General features: G+C 39.0%; 1 protein-coding gene across 1 annotated transcript in view; it reads right to left on the reverse strand.

The window, feature by feature from the left end:
* The window catches only part of ATG5 (autophagy related 5), an 81349-nt gene extending 62194 nt beyond the window's left edge, over positions 1-19155 (reverse strand). Inside the window, exons 1-4 of the mRNA XM_026845336.1 lie at positions 18962-19155; positions 18517-18677; positions 11279-11406; positions 1777-1855 (exon numbers count right to left, since the gene is read on the reverse strand). Of these exons, the coding sequence (XP_026701137.1) occupies positions 1777-1855; positions 11279-11406; positions 18517-18624 (315 nt within the window). The 5' untranslated portion in view covers positions 18625-18677; positions 18962-19155. The remainder of the gene's footprint in view (positions 1-1776; positions 1856-11278; positions 11407-18516; positions 18678-18961) is intronic.
* Positions 19156-19161: the final 6 nt, after the last annotated feature.

Here is a 19161-nt window from a genome sequence, read left to right on the forward strand (position 1 = left end):
AGTGATGGAGGGGGGAAAAAAGATTAAAAACACTCTTCACAGATGTTTGAGGTATCTGTTGGTGACTTCATGCTTTGGTAAAAGAAAGGAGGAAGCCGTGACAGCAAAAGTTAAACCCCAGAAAAATCTAATACTGTTCAATTAAGCCAAATAAAAATGACTCTTTGAAGATTAACTACACACAAATGAAAAGAGTAATTCAGGCTGAAATCCCACACCTGAACTACTTGGCTGTAAGAAAATGTAACACACAAAAATGTATTGAATATTTTGACGTACTTTGATATATTTCAGTTATGTTTTGACTTTAAGAATTAAGAGGGGTTTATTTAAATAAACTTTCAGATTACATCAAAAACAGGAAGAGACATTAAGCAGGTGCCTAATCCAAAGTGTTATACTTTTAAAAAATAAATTACATCAGCTTTTAAAATAATACTGCCTTAGTAGTAAATTATTTCTGCTGATCTTTAATGTACACCCTTGAGACAAACTTAAATGAGCTGATCTTTTGGCAAGCAGCAATATAAGGACATTAAAGTCAATTTACCACATGAAAACAAAAAGCACTGTGGTGCTGCAACTTATTTCTCAAGATGGCTCTACTTTGGGATAGCAACATCCACATGCTGCCATTGTTAATCTCCCAGAGCTCTCAGAACATGTAATAATTAAATCATGATTTATGAAACTAGACACCCTACCGTTTCTTCAAAACACTCTGGAAGTTTCTTCAAGCTCTCTCTGACATATATCAGACAGAAGTGTAGCAATTGCAGTGGTTTCAAAAACATCTCCAACTTCAGATTCAGTCAGTCATTTTAAAAGTTTCAACATGTGGAAATACGTATCATAAGAATGTATGATTTCAGTAAACACTTCAAAAAAGAATCGGACAACTACTGTTAGCAAGACCTTTTCTAAAACACCTTCAAGAGAAGAATTGTTTGAATGAAAACATTCCGACCTAAATGTTCCCCTGTAAGCTTTTAATTTAATCTCAAATCTCATACACTAAAGTTAAGCCTATTAACCTAGCATTTTCCTTTGGATCTTTGCATTGTTTCTTTTGCAACAGAGAAATTAAAGTTTCAAAGTAAAATACCATGATTTCTAGTTGTGATTTTGACTTCAAAACATACCTGGTATTATCATCTCAATGCATTTCAGAGTATGAAAGAATCCTGCAACAAAACTAACCCTGTTATTCTGAGCAAAGATCAGTAGTGCTATGAAGTCATACCTAATGGTTTTACAATGTGCAATCAAAATAATGTCCCTCATATGACTAAGCTGTCACAAGACTAAACGCATTTCACTCTGTTCTCTAGAGGGGACCCACACGAAGTACAACAGCATTCCCTGACTTCAAGGATTTCTACAGTATCTCATATCCACACTCATGTGCCTAAAAGGATGAGCACTTCTCAATCTTCAATCATCTCAAGGTGAATGGATTAAAAACAAAGAAATTTCTTCCCTTATATTCACTCAATTGCACTGACAGTCTCATAACTTATTTTGAAAAACAATTCTGGATTTTTGGATTATAATAGAATAATTTTCAAATGTATGTCATTTGAAAGCACATACAGTCCCCTGGAAAACAGCCATAGATTTACAGAAAACTCCAGAGGATTCCTGAAGAATGAACATTCTCCCCTTGTAATACCATTCACTTATTTATAAAATAACTATGAAACCTTGTCCTAGCTTTCAAATTTCATGTAATCCCACACTCATTGGTTCATAACTAAAGGTGTATTTCAATTTTACCTTGAAATGCACTGTGATGCTCCAAGGAAGGGCTGTATTTGATGCATGGAGATCAAACAGCAAACCAATTGGGTAATGCCTAAAAATGAAGAGATACTAAACATGAAAGCTGTGCATTAATTCTACAAATAACAGTTAACATACTTGCATTTACATGAAAAAAAATTAGCTGTTTGACTCCCACAATTAACATTCATTATTGCTTACTCAGAAAGGTTATACAGGTGGGTACAAATGACTGACAGTTTCTGGCAGAATCAAGTCTGGAATTTACATGGTCAGTATCTAAAGCAGTGGTCTCCCAGCTGCACCCACAAAACACTGCTAGTTTTGCAACAGCGTAAGTGGCCTACAGCTGCTCTGTGGAATCCTTCAAAACAGGATTTTTAGTTAAAAAGCTTGATAATGGTAGGAATAGTAGGTCTGACAGTAACATATACATGCTTTCAGATATTTAAATGCAATAGGTTTATACCACATTGACCCTTGACATTTCTTACCTCTCCCACCTGCCTAATGTCATTGTGGAGAATAAGTAGTAAAGTGAAAAAACCTGTAAAAGGGCTGAAAGAAGATAGATCAAGATGAACTCTCTATCTTTACTATCAAATGAAGAAGACTGGAAGGAGAGAAAAAAGATTAATTGGAGTCTTGCATTTCAGTGGTATTGTGGATTAAAGGAGTTACACAAAGAAACTGCTTTCTCCAAATAGTTATTTCTGTATTACAGCTTTGTCTACTTTAAATCCAGCAATATAAGGAATATATATCGCATACACAAAACTTCCATAGGCACTCTAAAAAGGTCTTTCTGCAAATTTTTCACAAGCAGATACTGTCAAGATTTTTCATAAAGTAGGGGTATTTTTCCATTCAGCATACCAAGCTCCATTTGTTCTCTTATGTTTCAAAAATCTTAACTAAAAGAGTGTACTAGCTTTTCGTTTTACAAAGAGATCAACACAAACTGAACTGTAAACTCAGTAGCTTCTCTGAATTAAATGAGGCTTATCACAAGACACTGTACCAAGCACGTACTTAAGTTTTGAAAATCCAGAGAGCAGTAACTGAGAGCATTGCTCTAAAAGCACCTGTGCCAAACCAATTTCCTGACCTGCTAAACTCTCACACAATGGTGTTTTAGCACCCTCTACAGGTGAGCTAACCTGAAAGCTAAAACAAAGTCACCACAACAGCAAAATAAAAAACCCAAACCAAAACTGTACTATAATTCTTGACCTTCCCCATGGCATTTGTAACTTCTTACAAGAAAGAATATGGGGAAATATCAAGAAAATATCTAGAACTGTGTTTTTCTGATACAGGGAATGTCAGTGACCAGCTGGAGTGCATGGAGCTCTACCTGGGTGTGGATGGGTAGCTGACCGAGAGCTTATGGGTCAGGATTAAAAAGAAGGCAGGGATGGGAGATGTTACAGTGGGGTCTGCTACAAGCCACCCGACCTGGAAGACCAAGCAGATGAGGCTCTCTATAGAAGATAGGAGCAGCCTCACATTCATAAGACCTGGTCCTCAGGGGGGACTTCAACTACCCCAACATCTGTTGGAGAGACAACACAGCAGGGCACAAGCAATCCACGAGGTTCCTGGAACCCACTGATAACTTCCTTCTCCAAGTGATAGAGGAGCCAAAGAGGAGAGGTGCTATGTTGGACCTTGTTCTCCCAACAAGGAGGGGCTGGTGGGGAATGTGAAGCTCAAGGGCAGATTTGGCTGCAGTGACCATGAAATGGTAGAGTTCAAGATCCTTAGGTCAGCAAGGAGGGCACACAGCAAGCTTGCTACCCTGGACTTCAGGAGAGCAGACTTGGGCCTCTTCAGGGATCAGCTTGGCAGAGTAGCATGGGATAAAGCCCTGGAAGGAAGAGGGGACAAGAAAGCTGGTTAATATTCAAGGATCATCTCCTCCAAGCTCAGGAGTGATGCGTCCTGACAAAGAGGGAGTCAGGTAAAAACACCAGGAGTCCTGCATGGATGAACAGATTGCTCCTGGACAAGCTCAAACACAAAAATGAAGCCTACAGAGGATGGAAGCAAGGACAGGTAGCCTGGGATGAATACAGAGAAACTGTCTGAGCAGCCAGGGATCAGGTTAGGAGGGCCAAAGCCCTGATAGAATTAAATCTGGTCAGGGGTGTCAGGGGCAACAAGAAAAGCTTCTATAGGTATGCTGGTGATAAAAGGAGGAATAGGGAAAATGTAGGCCCTCTCCAGAAGAAAAAAGGAGATTTGGTCACCCAGAATATAGAGAAGGCTGAGGTACTCGACAACTGTTCTGCCTCAGTCTTCATCAGCAAAGGCTCCAGCCACAGTGCCCAAGATGCAGAAGGCAAAGGTGGGGACTGGGAGAATGAACTGCCTGCTGTAGTAGATCAGGTTCAAGAACCTGAAGGTGCACAAGTCCATGGGACCTGATGAGATGCATCCACAGGTCCTGAGGGAGCTCGTAGGTGAAGTAGCCAAGTCACTATCCATCATGTTTCAGAAGTTGCAGCAGTCCAGAGAAGTTCCCAATGACTGAAAAGGGGAAACATAACCCCATTTTTCAAAAAGGGAACTATAGGCCAGTCAGTCTCACCTCTGTACCCAGCAAGATCATGGAGTAGATGCTCCTGGAAACTATGCTAGGACACATGGAAAATAAGGAAGTGATTGGTGACAGCCAACATGGCTTCATTAAGGGCAAACTGTGCCTGACAAATTTGGTGGCCTTCTACAATGGGGTTACAGCACTGGTGCATAAAGGAAGAGCAACTGACATCATCTACCTGGACCTGTAAAAAGCATCCAACACTGTACTGTACAACACCCTTGTTTCTAAACTGAAGAGACATGGATCTGATCAATGGACCACCCAGTGCATAAGGAATGGGCTGGATGGTCACACTCACAAAAGTTGTAGTCAACAGCTCAATGTCCAAGTGGAGACCAGTGATGAGTGTTGGGGCAAGTACTGTTTAACATCTTTGTGGGTGACAGGGGGATTGAGTGCACCCTCAGCAAGTTTGCTGATGACACCAAGCTGTGTGGTGCAGTCAACATGGTGGAGAGAAGGGATGCCATCTAGAGGGACCTTGGCAGGTTTGAGAGGTGGGCCTGTGCGAACCTCATGAAATCCAACAAGTCCAAGGGCAAGGTTCTGCACATGGGTTGAACCAATCCCAAGCAGAAATACAGGCTGGGCAACAAGTGGATTGCGAACACCCCTGTGGAGGATGAACTGAAGATATTAGTGGATGGAAAACTGAATGTGAGCTGGTAATGTACACTGGCACAGGTTGTCCAGGGAAGTTGCTGATGCCCCCTCCCTGGAAGTGTTCAAGGCCAGGTTGGATGAGGCTTTGAGCAACCTGATCTAGTGGAAGGTGTCCCTGTCCATGGCAGTGGGGTTGGAACTAGGTGATCTTTAAGGTCCTTTCCAACCCAAACCATTCTATGACATGATTTTATGATAAGAATATAGATAATGCATATCCAGATTTATTACGATCCACTGCTAATGCCCAAGTTCTTACTACCAAGGCTTTTTATTACTGTCAATCATGTCTTGAGTACTTCAACAGGGATTCAGCAAGAGTTCCATGAAAGAATGATTTTTCAGGTGAACTGAGTAACAAAAATCAGGTTTCCTTTGACAATTAAACATGAACAATGTTATGTAAATGTTAGTTACTTTCCAACAAAATAGCTAACTATCAAAAAAAAGGTATCAGTTCCTGGCCTACTTCTGTATTTTATACTCAGCTGAGATTACAAAATGAATTTCATGTACTCAAGCTTTCAAATCCTTGTGCTTTGCACAGTTGATATATGGGGGTTTTTTTGAAAGAGGTCAGCCCTAAATTAATTTTTTTCCATAGCAGAACAGGATATTAATGAAGAGAATAGACCATGAGAGAAATAGTTGTCTATTCAGAAGCACAGCCTTCCATTAAGAGTAGAGCTCACAGCAGGAGTGAAGTAATCCTGAAATATAAGATGTGCCCTGCTTCAAATTTAAGTTCTCACACACTGGCATTTAATCTAAAGCCAGCAGAAGCCTTAAGAAGCCTATACATAATGCCATGTCTAACTTATTTTTGAGATGTAGTTACAAGCATTTTTAAGAGTCTGGAAATAATAGCACTCCATATAACAATAATGAAGCTATTCTTTATATTTACTTCATAATAAAACCTGGTTTATTAACCAGGATAAAGAATTAAGGGAGGTACAAACAGAGAAGTTGAGAAGAAGAGAGGACTTGTCATTCTGTACATGAAATTAAAAAACCCCAACATTCCCTCACTCCATCCTTAAGAGTGTATCCACCTTGTGCTATGAGCCAGCATTCCCTCCCTAAAGATCTAGCTTCCAGTGGTACTGCTGCAATGCTGTTTCTGAACTTCTGTTTGAAAAATAAGCATTGCAATTAAAGATATATATACAAATGCTCTCTAGAACCTACAGAACCAGGAGAATGTGAAAAAGAGAATTCAAAAGACCAGAAGAGCCTTTAAAGATTTGCCCCCAAAAAAAACAGAAAACAAACAGAACAACAGCAAACTGAAACATCCAGCCCAGAGGGTATAATTTTGAAAAAACCAGTATTGGATTGCTGAAATCAAGCTGGTCTTAACTAGAGTGGGAGCCAAGGACAGGCAGATTGTGCCGAATTTTCTCAAAGAACATAAAGGGAAAAATATCAAAGAGAAAATGTCTAAGAGATCACAAATCTTTCTTTTCCAAGTTTCTAAAATAATGATTGGTTCTGGGAAGTCTTCAGTCTATAGAAGTGTAGCAGCACCTTGACTTCCAGCCATTCTCAATTTATTACTGCCTTTAATAATAGAGAGAAGGTGGTTTCACAGTGTGAGAGAAGTGCTGGAAAACACCACATTAAGTACTTAAAATATTTTTGAAAGTGACAAATGGACAATAAGGAAAATTAATTACTACTTTTATATTAATTTCATTATGAATGCAGGACAAAAAGTGACAGCATGAGTTGGTGGGTTGTTTTCAGACCAGAATAATTTACTGTGGTAATTCAGTAAGACACATCACATGAACTGGTAAATCCACGACAAAAAATCCTACGCTCTAGAACTGTCTGGGGTACCAAATACATCAAATGGCCAAAATCTGGTGCTTAGGTATTTCTATGAACAAATGTTTCATTGAGGGAAATTTTGGCTGCATCAGAAGATAGTTGTACCTTTTCCCTTAGTATTCAATATGAAATAAATTTTTCTTAGATCTTTTAAGCAAATGCTAGCATTTTCAAACAACGTGTCAGCTATGCCTGATCAAATGGTGCTTTGACCTTTTGTCTTCCAACGATTCCTGATTAATAGGGGTCAGGCACCCATTCACCTGCACAACTACAATGGCTAGAGCACAATCCATAGAAACAGGACAGAAACTGTTGAAGATCAGGCAAGCCGTCAGATAGGATGGTAAAAAGCTATAGGGTGTCATCTCCTAGCATCTGCTGAAGAAACCATTGCTGGCACATCAGAGGCCTTCACTCAGGCTGAGCTGAGTGAGGATGCAGCTCTCCAGGTTTCAAGCTGCCAGGAAAGCTTGGCACCTCTCCTGAGTGCTAGAGCAAGCAGAGAATATGTCCTTGCCTAGAGGACATTTGTGTGCTAGTGGAGGAACTATGTCACTAAGTTAAGGAAATGCAGGATGTCAGTTGGTTGCACAGCAGCAGGGAAGATAAAGAGACTGATGGCATCTTCACTGAGGTCTTGCGGAGGTGAGAGCCTGAACTCCCAGCTGCACAGAAAGAGGGTCTGTAGTCATTGGAGTGGTGAATGGAGAAGCACAAGATGGTGAAGGTCGGAGTCTTGCAATGTCTGGCAAGAGAAGGCAGTTCCTTCTCTACCTGCAGTCAGTGCCTCAATAGAAGACAAGGGGCTGGAAGATCTGAGGAAGCATCAGAGCAGCCTGAACAGCACATCCACACCAAGAAGCATCAGTCGTAGCAGTAGGAGACTCCCTCCTACAGGGGACAGAGCTCTCCCCTCTCTGCCAATCTCCTTGCTACCTGCAGAGGTTTGCTGCTTGTTAAGAAGTTGCAGATAGACTGGCAAGGTTTGTCCTGCGTTTGGATTATTAGCCCTTGCTGTTCAACCACATGGGCACAAATCATAAGCACTGTAAAGGAACCCTTGAGTGTATCAAGATTGACTATACAGCTTCATGGGCAAGGTAGCAACTCCACAATTTTGTCACTGAAGAAGAAAGTCTCAGAGGCATGACTGCTGGTCAGTAACTGCAGGTCAACAACTGGTTGAGCAGCTGGTGTGACAAGGACTTGGCTTTTACAGCCACAGGACACTTTGGGGATAAAGGACCACTAGGGAGAGATGGAATCCACCTAAATGGGACAAAAGTATCTTTGCCTTTAGGTTGGCCAGCCTGGTGAGGAAAGATTTAGAGCATAAACAACAGGGGTGTGAGTAACAACCTACAGACAAGTAGAAATTAATGGACATGGGTGGAAAGCAAGTGATGAAAGATGAGAGATACAAGGCAGATCTCAAAATGATAAAAGAGGGTAGAAGAGAGTCTACCATAAATGTATGTATATAAATGCACACAGCTTGGGAAACAAGCAGGAGAAACTAGAGCTCCACATGCAGTGCCATAACTGTGACAGAGTTGGGCTACCTGATATATAGTGAAACAGCCTGCACAGCTGGAATGCTATTGTAGATGGATGGATGCAAGCTGCTCAGGAAAGACAGACAGGGTAGATGAGGGTTGTCTTCCGTGTGAGGGAGCAACTTGGATGTACGAAACAACGGGCAACAGGTTGATTGAGATCTTGTTTTGGATCAGTGGAGAGATTAGTAAGGTCAACATCATGGAGAGTTTGTTACAGATCATGCAATCCAGTTGAGAAAGTATATAAAGTCTTCTTTAAGGAACTCAAGAAGCTCTGACATCAGTTGGAAAAGCAACATGGTGGGACACAAGTAGGCAATATTTCTTGATGCAGGTATTGGATGGACCAGAGCTGACCCGCAGCTGAATCTTTTACTTACTAACAAGACAAAAGTTCAAGTTCAAGATCCTGGACAGAATGACAAAGGAGAGTAAGCGAAATACAGACCTTTGACTTCACTTGCCACTTCCTCCTGGTATCCCTGCACAGTTCAGGCTCAGCCACCTCAGATGCATCATTGAACAGAGGTTCAGTCTCTCGCCTGTAGCCAGAGCACTGAAGCTATCCTGTTGTTACAGAAATGCAGGTGGAAAAGAAGCCTCCCTCGTGCTGCCAGAGGTCACAAGCTTCTAGCCCTTCCATATCTTAGGAGACTATTTTCCAGTACAGTAATCAATGACTCTGCCTTTATCTCCTTTAATGTCATTGTAGGTTTAGGCTCCTGTAGCAGCACAATCTCTGAGAAGATCTGATCCACCTTTTTCTGTAGTCTCTGGCGCTGCACAGTTTGATGACTTCTTCCTGCAGCTCCTTAATTTGGTGACACAGACCCTCCTGAAGCACATGCCTCCGGTAGGCAAAGAGACCATCTTCCCCTGTGCCAATAGCCTCAGCAGGAGGCATCAGGCCCCTGTAGCTCCAGATCTGGAGAACTTCATCCTCCTTCAGGAGCCTGGCCTGAGTGCCATAAAGTTGAAACTATGTTTCAGACTTCCTCCAAAATCTCACTGGAAAACAGATGAGTTGCAGCTGTAGACACACGCTACATCCCAACCACCTGGTTGAGACCACACAGACTGTAAGCAGTATCACCTCACAGTGCAAAGTAAACAATTAGAATAAGCAGGATCATTAGCAAATGCTATTTGATTCTGAATGCAGAAGTTACATTTAATGCTTATTATCATTTTCCTACAAACTACTAGGTCAATCTAATTCTCAGTTCTGGTATTTGGGTCTTCCTTGGAACAAGCTACAGCTATTTAGGGGATTACCATTCTGGGGATTAACAAAATAATGGTTTGCAGATAGCATTTTCCTTCGAAAAGCAATTCCACTGAAATCAGTGGAGCTGTTCCTGGAAGAATATACTTAGATTTTCTGAAAGATTAGAGCCTTAATTAGGATATCATAATTACACTATTCACTTTAATTTAAATGTTCAATGAGTTTACTAACTCTTAATTTTAGAATTATAATTTATATTTTTACTCTATACCTACATTCTATATTTTTTTCATTCTAGTTTAAACATCATAGTATTTGAAACCTTACAGAAGATACAAATGTATTTTTGGTTGAAGTAAAAAGCCTCTCTTTCCTTTCTTGTTACAACTTCATTATAAAGTTTCCTCCCATTGTCTGCCTGAGATTATGAATATACTGGAACAAACTTGGTACCTTGATGTTTATTTAGATAGTATCCATGTCTCAAGCTCACTACGGCACAGCAAGATACCAACTATTGTTAAATTCCAGATAATTTAAATAGAAGTCTAAAGCTGGTTTTGCCAGCCAGTTCTGAAAGAGTGAATAAAGCTAGTTTTTATGCTTCTCTATTCACATATTTTTCAAGGTTTACACAAGGTTGGTCTCAAAGAAACAAAAGACTAGAAGACATCTACTGCATCACCAAGTCTAAAGGGACTTCATGATGTGATGCTTGCTAACCACAAGACAATCCAGGTTCAAGAAGCTAAAACAGTCACTGTTTTCTTTCCTATTATGGTACAGGAAATAAAAAGAGATAATAAAAATCTCTTCAGCATTCAAAATACTAAATACTTTCTGGAGAGCTGATGCTATCTATACAGAGCTAGCAAACACTGCAGCTCTCAAAATGTTTTCCTTAAAACTCTTTATGGCAAATATAGAAAGATATAAAATCTGATGAATAGTATTTATGAAAACCAAGTAAATGAAACAATGCCGGTCTGATTCCCCAACCTCTCAGGAAAAAAAAAAAAAGATTTAACAGATCATATAACAGAACAAAAATAGAATCAAGAGCAATTAGTTCAATAAAGTTGAACTAACTGAATTCAAAAAAGCCAGTGTGTCAGTATTAGATTATCTATTTTACAGTACAAGCAAGTATCACACCAGCAAGAGGTGAAGGTTATGCACATTTTACTATATTTAAGCATATATCCTGTTTGCATTCAAACTCAAAAAAAAATACTCCCTATCTGTGTTATTAGGCATCTTTTAAGAAGGTAAAATAAGCTAAAAAAAGATTTATTTGGCAGTTCTACTGCAAAATACAGTAAAGCCAAAGCCACAGACATTTGCTGTTACAGTAACTAGAACAAAAGCAATAGGTGCAGCACAGCCTCTAATTCATACATATAGTAATTACAAGCAGAATAATCAGAAATATGTTCAACATTAAACATTATTCTGTTTTTCCCAGAAAACATGCTTTTCTTACACTCCTCTTTTGCCATCTTTGAAACCCAACGGAGCAATTTAGTTGAGGAAAAGAACTGGCACTGTGTGGTAATTCTTTATATGATAAATTGAGTAAAGGTACAAAGCTAAACTCACCATTTCAGGGGTGTACCTTCATATTCAAACCATATTTCACTAACTTCCTCTTGTCTCATAACTTTTTGAAAGTGTTTCTTCACTTTGTCTGTTACCAGTGTCAAGTAGCTTATCCTTGGCAAAAGCAACTGAAAGAAAAAAAATTATAGAAGCTTTATGTATATATAAAATTTACTAAATTAATAAAAATCTGTAACAAGTATGCATTTTCATAACCAAAATTCTGTCAGCGTTCTTTCCCCCCCCTTTAAGGTAAAATGTATTTTGGACAGTTTAATAATAGTCGAAAGACTATAAAATTATGTACTCAGAAGATGCAGAACAGTAGTATCCAATGAACATATACAAGTAAAAAAATAAGTTATTGATTCTTTTGATGTGGTGGGAGGAAGAAGAGTGGAATTTATTTCTGTTTTTCTGTATTTAAGCAGGTCAAAAAATGAAGTTTTTAACCTTCTTCATATGAACAGAGAGGAACATGTTCTAACTTCTTATTGAATATAATGAGGAACTGTATATCAGCTATTATTTCAAAATGTAAATTCCTACAAAATTTAAAAAAGAAAAGAACGAAAACTAGCTGCTTAGGGATTTGGCTTCCAAGTGAGTTTTATATTTCCAATAACCGACAATTTCCATTTTCTTTGCACTGGGTTTGCCAGTGCAACATGTTAGTCAAGGCTACCATGATTTTTCCATTATTTATTCTTTGCCCAGCTTCTAAAATCAGAAAGAAAACTGTCAATATTTTACCAGCTGAAACAAGACACCTTCTTATAGCTTTTCTGGTATACTGTAATTTTTTCTCAAGTGTAATGTTATGTACTATCCACAACAGAATTATGTGTTATTATTTGCAACCCCCTCCCCCCACCTTTTTTTTTTTAAGTCTCATGCCTAGTAACAGTGGTTAAGCAGATTGCATCAATCAGCATACTGACTGGTGACTGTATAGCACATTTACTTAAAATGAATCAGTCCATAAGCTTTAACGAACAATGCCTTTCAGTATCCCAATGAGAAAAGATTAATCTCCCTGTGAAATAACATCTAGCTTTAAACCATTTTAATCATATTCATCCTGTAAAGTTATTTTCATTTCCTAATTACTAATAAAATAGATGGGTCTAAGGAATAGATAGAAATAAATTATACTTTGCATATTTAGAGAAAAATAAACATTTGTTTTCCAGTACTCCTCATAACCAGTGTTGTTCCTTAAAATAGTTTCTTTATATTATATGGATAATGCTAGGCCTTAAGTGAATGTCTATAGTATAGACATTGCAAACTATGTAAGGATATATTTAGCTGACAGAAAACTTTATCTCGGCTGCAACATTCTTCCAGAATCTCTCCAATAATTAGACCACAAGCTGATATATAAATAAGATAACATTTTGGCCATGATACTACAATTTATTTATAAATATCAGATTCACAAAGTAGTATGGAGAGTAAATCAAGTGCTTATGAAAAATAAGATAATGCTGCGTTAGGTTACTAATTTGCATTAGGTTACTAATTTGCATTTCACACCTGTGAAACAACTAAATTTTAGGATTATATAAAACTACAAAAGATCAAGCTTCACCACTATCACAGTAATCAAGTCAATTATCACTCAATCTTTTATGTACCTTAAGGCTTTCTTTTTACATCTGTTGCTCTTACTACCATCACCATATTGTTTACACCTTCTTTCATTGGAGTCTAATTCAGCAAGGTAACCAAACACAGCCTTCAGTTTTAAAAGGTGAACAATCTCAAATTCAACAAAGTCATGTATACACTCAAGTGAAAACTGGTACCTCTATGACTTGAATGACAAGATAATCTCCATTATTAACGTAATTCCACATATCTACATTGATTGCTCTTCAGACAACATAGTCAAGGCTATTACAATCAAACCCCAATATTTTTGGTAATACTTCCATATTATTTCTGTGTGATATTTACAGTTAAATTAACACTGACAGTCTAATATGAGACTCATTTGGATTGCTACCGAAGCCAATTTTCAGCATGCTGCATGTGGCATGGCCATACAGGAATTGATAAATATATTAAAGCATTTTTGATTGCAACAGTGTTTAACATATCCCCTTAAACTGCATAACTAACTTCCTCTGTAAAATACTTCAGTTTGTAGTGTAGAACAACAACACAACTTCTATTTCAACACACTTAGAGATCACAGACAATAACCTAACAGCATTTAACTGAATTTAACAGAATGTGGCCAGCACTCCAAATGGACCTCTCCAGAGTACAAAACCCAACAGTTAATCAGGTTAACAGGGACTGCCTGTTTTCCGGAGATGCTGAGCATTTGCAGCACCTACAGAACTCTTTTTGGTCTTCCCACCTCTTCTACCTTGCTACAGTTTTCCCCTTGCATGGGTGACATGAAAAGATCCAATTCTATCACTTCTCTATCTGTAATTATCCCAAAGATTTATAAGTATACTAAATCTGTTAAGTGAGACCTTTAAAAGCATAGTTTAAAGACATTTTCATTTTGTTACCCCTTTTAATACCCCTTCTCCACCAACTGTCTACATTCAGTGAAGGACACCTGTTGACACGAAACATTTTTATTCCAAAAATCCTGTGGGTTTTAAATGCTACTACTATTTCCTAAAAATTTTTTTTAGAAAAAAACCCTTAATGTATTTAACTATATGCTGGACTTTAGTCAATCTCTCTGACAGCAGAATCATGTCAATTGTTTTATAAAGGCCTCCATATGAAAACCATAATTCTACACACCCGTTCGCCTTCTAGACTATTAGACACTCAGAAGCTTCTCTAACACTTCAGCCATGTGGCAAGAAGCCTTCCTTTTAGGCAATGCCATGTTCTCTAGAACAATACCTCTCCCACAAACACTTTTGCTACTGACTCCTAAACCAGTCCATGCAGGCCAAGGAGGCTATACTCCTTCAGCAGCACTTCAGTGATTACAGTAATTCTTGGTTTAGGGCTATAATACCTAACTTAGAAAAAACCTACAGGATCATATGACAATACATACTAATCCAAGAGAAACATTCCACCAGGTCAAATATGCTTAATTGCCTTTTTTCTTTTTTTCTGACAAATAACCTTCTGTCAGCAGATTTAGTGCTAAAGGTTAGAACAATGCTATGAAAAACAAACACATCAAATGATGCAAGTAATGTAACAACTTCAACCTGGACGTAGAACTGATAAATCGCTACATAATCCGCTAAACAACAGAATGCCCATCTTAAATTAAATAACCTACAGTACTGAGTAGGCAAATACGCAGACAAGGTAGTATCAACGTTTCTAACGAACAGACTGAGTGCATATTTAGTATGGACTCAAGAGTTACCAATTTATATAGTGTATGAGAGAAACTCACAGGAAAGCGCATGGTATAACACATAAGCAAATAACAGAAGAGAATCCCAGGTGTGATCCAAGTTGTTTGGCAACTGACTGTCGTGCTGCTCACTGATCAATGGCAGATGAATATAACGCTTGCTGCTCACTATGCTGTGTAACAAAGAAACCTGAATGAAAAACCCACTTTCAGTTGAGCTTTGTGGCTAAGGAGCTGCCTCAGCTACCTTGTCCCTTAGAAGGGACAGACTTGTAAGAAGACTTAAGGGAAGTCTACAGCAGTCAGTGGGAGAATTGCTTTTAAGTGTCAAGACCAAGTAAGGATTCCTGAAACATTAAGTAAGGTTGGGTGCTTTTCCCTCCAGCAACCAGTTGTGTAAGCTTTCTCCCACTCGGTATAAAAACAAGAAGCTGGCATAAACTCCCTTAAAGTAGTCAAGAGTACATGGTATAAAGCCAAGTAGATGTTCATGACCTTTTGGGATCAGACCAACCATTGCAACTGTAATGAAGACAAGATAAACAAATCGCTCAGTACTAACAATTTAAAAAATAGCACTGAACATAAAAACCCCTAAAGTTCAGATTCACATGTGAATATTTAAGTCAATGACCATAGGCAAGGTAATTATTTAATCCTTTTAAAACAAACAGGTACTAGTTAAGACACAAGAATAATCAACTGGGTTTGACATGATTTCTAGCCATAGCTTTGAAAGAAATCGTGAAAAACACGCACACAATTCATATCTGCTCACTTTAAACCAAAATAGCTATACAAAACTGACAGCAGGGGAGGAAGGGGAGCAAATAAATAACACTAGGAATTCTTATAAAATTAAGAAAACAAGTCAATCTCCAAATACATTACCAGGCAGAATAAATCCTGGTAGACTAGAACATGCCATCCCCAAGATTACACAAACTGCAACACCTTTCTTTTGCATGTTGCACATTGCTACAGTATTTAATCACAATAACCAGGAATGCATTCTGCCAAGGTTAACTGAAATGCAAGAAACAACTAATGCAATGTAAGTACACGCAAGCAGTGTAAGAAGAGTACCTCTCTAGCCACTGCCACAGGTTTTGTTGCAAAGCAACACACCACTCCACATGCAGAATAGATTATAAAACTGAAAAATTCTAGATTTAACAGGAACTGGACTTGGTCTGATCACCAGTGTATCCAGTATGAAGAAACAAAGCATCCTAACATGGAATGGCTTCACGTTGTTCACTCTTACAGACATCCTAAGAAAACAACCCTTTTGACACTGGGCAAGCTTAAAGAGTGGTGCGCAGTAAAGTCTAGTCCCTTGGGCAGAGTATCATTCTAAGACTACCTTCTGCTGTAATTTTGTTCTTTACACCTGACAAATCTCAGCCAATGAGTACCCTGCTTCCTGTACACATCTTACTTCAAACTGTTGTTCACACAAAGAAGCACACAGTACACCATTTTATCTTTTTAAAATAAAAATCATAACAATATTAAGACTAGGGAAAAATCAGATAGTTCAGCAAGAAGGGTAGTTCACCCTAGCTGTTCCTAATTACGTTTTCACTCCAAAAACAAGCATCTGCAGGAAACACTCCAAAGAAACTTTGACATATCCTTTTCCAGCATAACTACCTGGTCTGACTACAGGAAGAAATAGGACAGTGTTTTACCTAAGCTGCTTAGTCATGATGTCACTGCTCTTTCCAAAAGATAGATACAAGCTCATCTTAAATTAGCTCTGCTACCCCCATGCAGTGCCATAATGTGATACACACATACACCCCTGTGTTGTGCTAAGACATCTAACAGATACAGGTCTCCCATCCCACCACTCACAACAAACTGAAATCCACCACACAGATTTGTTTTTCTAACCTCTCACTCTCCAGGTCCGTATCTTCTTCCATCTTCATAAAGCACACTCCTCAGAGCACAAGCTTTCTTCCCCTGTTAACATAACAATGCCAGCATTTCCTTCCCATGCAGCCTTCCCATTTACAGAAGGCAGTCTGGAACATAGGGGTCATACCTATATTAACAAGTACTGAGGTGTAATAAGAGAAGACACGTAAAGCTGAACAGTTGGTGTCGAGAGCTGGGAATATCCACTACATATGCTTTTTTACTTCAGTTTTAAGGATTCTGATGGTTTTTACCTCAATTTAGCTCCAGTTTGATCCCAAACACTAAATGCCCATTAGCAGCTGAAGCACATCTGCTTCAGGTTCACATGAAAATGATTCAGCTTGTGGGCTGTAAGACTGCTTGTTGGGTGATGTAAATCTGGACACAGTAAGTGGAAAGGATGAAGACTTGCTTCAGAAATGCACTCCAGATCTTAACAAACACATTAACATAAATGCACTCTGAAAACATGATTTAAAACCTTGATTGTGATTCTAACTTTCTGCTATTATAAATTCTTGGTCCCTTCAAGAAGCAAAGGTCCAACATGACCTGAAAAGGGAAGAAGCTAAAAGGTTTTTGAATTGTGATCCATGAATAACCAGATTTCGCAGAAATAGAGAATTAAGCCCTGAGAATTTTTCTGCACACTTTAAGTGGACTAAATAAAAGAAACCCCACCAGGTTAAAACTATCTCCTTGGCTTAGAAAGGTAGCCACACCACGAAGATACCATGGCTTCACGGTTTCCATGTTGATGTTAAAGAGATCAAGACTGCATGTCTCTATACTTACTCATATCTTTCATGTAGCTCCTATACAATATATACATATATATTTAAACTCTCTCTCTCTCTCTATATATATATATATATATATATATACACACACACACAATTTAAAGTCTGAGATTTCTAAATAGGTCAGATGCATTTGGCAATAGTTCAACCATATGAAGTGCTTCTGTTTTACCAGTGGTGAAAACAGCAAAAGATGAGTACTATCATCACTGAACAAAAAGCATTAATGCTTTATTAGGCTTCAAAACCCCACTGAATACACATGTAAATCAGAAACTGATGATACAAATATTTTTCTCTTGTGTTTAATAGTATCTTTATCCAGTAACATTTTCAAAAAGAGTAGAACGGGATTATGACAAGGATTTCAAAAATCACATAAAAATTCACAGTACAAGATTTTCCTCCCACATACTTGTTACATTTCAAATTTAAGTTTTACTGAATCAGCTAACATTCTCTCGCAATCAAACGTCTATTAGGTGCCAAAAGAACAAAAACTGCTGAGTATGCTATAAATAAATACCACATGATTACAGAAGGCACTTCTAGTTTTCAACTCAAACACATCCATCATCCTCATTTTTATAATTGGCTAGCAATCCAGTTCAGGTACTGTACTGTTAAGACACTGTAGCTGCTCTTCCTCCATCCAAGCTAGATCATTCATGGCTGCTAGCATTTCAAGAACAAAAAACAAGCAGAAGTTGTCTGTGAAGAGAAATACTGGAGCCAGTGATGGTTACGAGTTTGTGTTACATGGGCGACTGATCATAGTCTTTAAGACTGCACAAAGCTCTGATTGAAGATATTTCTGTAGTAAGGTAAGGCAAGGTAAAAGTTTTCTCCCTTCTTCTGGTCGTTATCCAAGTACATACAAACTCAAAAGCCTCCTACTTTTACCTAATTACTTGTTGACTTTTTAATATTTTTTTTAAGATCTTAATTATCTGCAATAAGTTTCTCTCACTGGTGAAGAGAGATGAATCATGCAATGTGGTCATACAGTTTACTTTCAGAAGGTACCAGGAGTAAGAAGAAAAAAGCTGAGCTTTTTTCTTTTTTACAACATGTAGTAGAACACACGATGAGAATGAAGGAAACAAACATAACTATGGCATTGGACTATCTGTGACTACCTCCATTATACTCACATAGTAAGGTTCAGCTTCCCTTTCAGTTATTTCATCCTGATACAGAGTGAAACAGGTCGGTATTCGTCCAAACCACACATCTCGAAGTACATCTTTGTCATCTGTCATTCTTCCAATGGATAGTGAAGCACATGTAGATCAGTTTGCTTCTTCAGCTAGAACTGTAACCCCGTTCCCCCCCCAAAGAAACAAAGTCAGCACGACTGCAAATAAAATACATCCTGATGAAGGTTCCCAACGCTGCCACCGAGACGTTAAACGCATCAGTTTGGACGAAGAATGAGTTAAGGCCTCTAAGTTAACACTTTCCCAACTACAAACACGCGGTTTTGTAGCTGATGGTTTGCTAAGCCTGCATCACGCCCCAGCTGCAGAGGTAACGTCTCCCGTTACAGCCTTGCCGACACCGCGCAGCTCCCACACCCCCCTGAGGCCCCGGACCCACGGGCAGCCAGCAGAACCGGTGTCCGCAGACGGGCAGGACGGGAGGCAGCAGCGGCAACGACGAAGCGAGGAGGTTTCTAGCCGGGAGCGTCGCGGGCCGGCCCCGGGGGAGTCACCGAGGCCGCAGGACGGGCCCAGCACCGCGCTGAGACCCGGAGGGAGTGGCCCAGCAGGCTCGGGGCAGCGGCCCGGCCAGACCAG

The sequence above is a fragment of the Athene cunicularia genome (genome assembly GCF_003259725.1).
Source record: "Athene cunicularia isolate RWA chromosome 3 unlocalized genomic scaffold, athCun1 chr3_part1, whole genome shotgun sequence".
Taxonomy (NCBI): domain Eukaryota; kingdom Metazoa; phylum Chordata; class Aves; order Strigiformes; family Strigidae; genus Athene; species Athene cunicularia.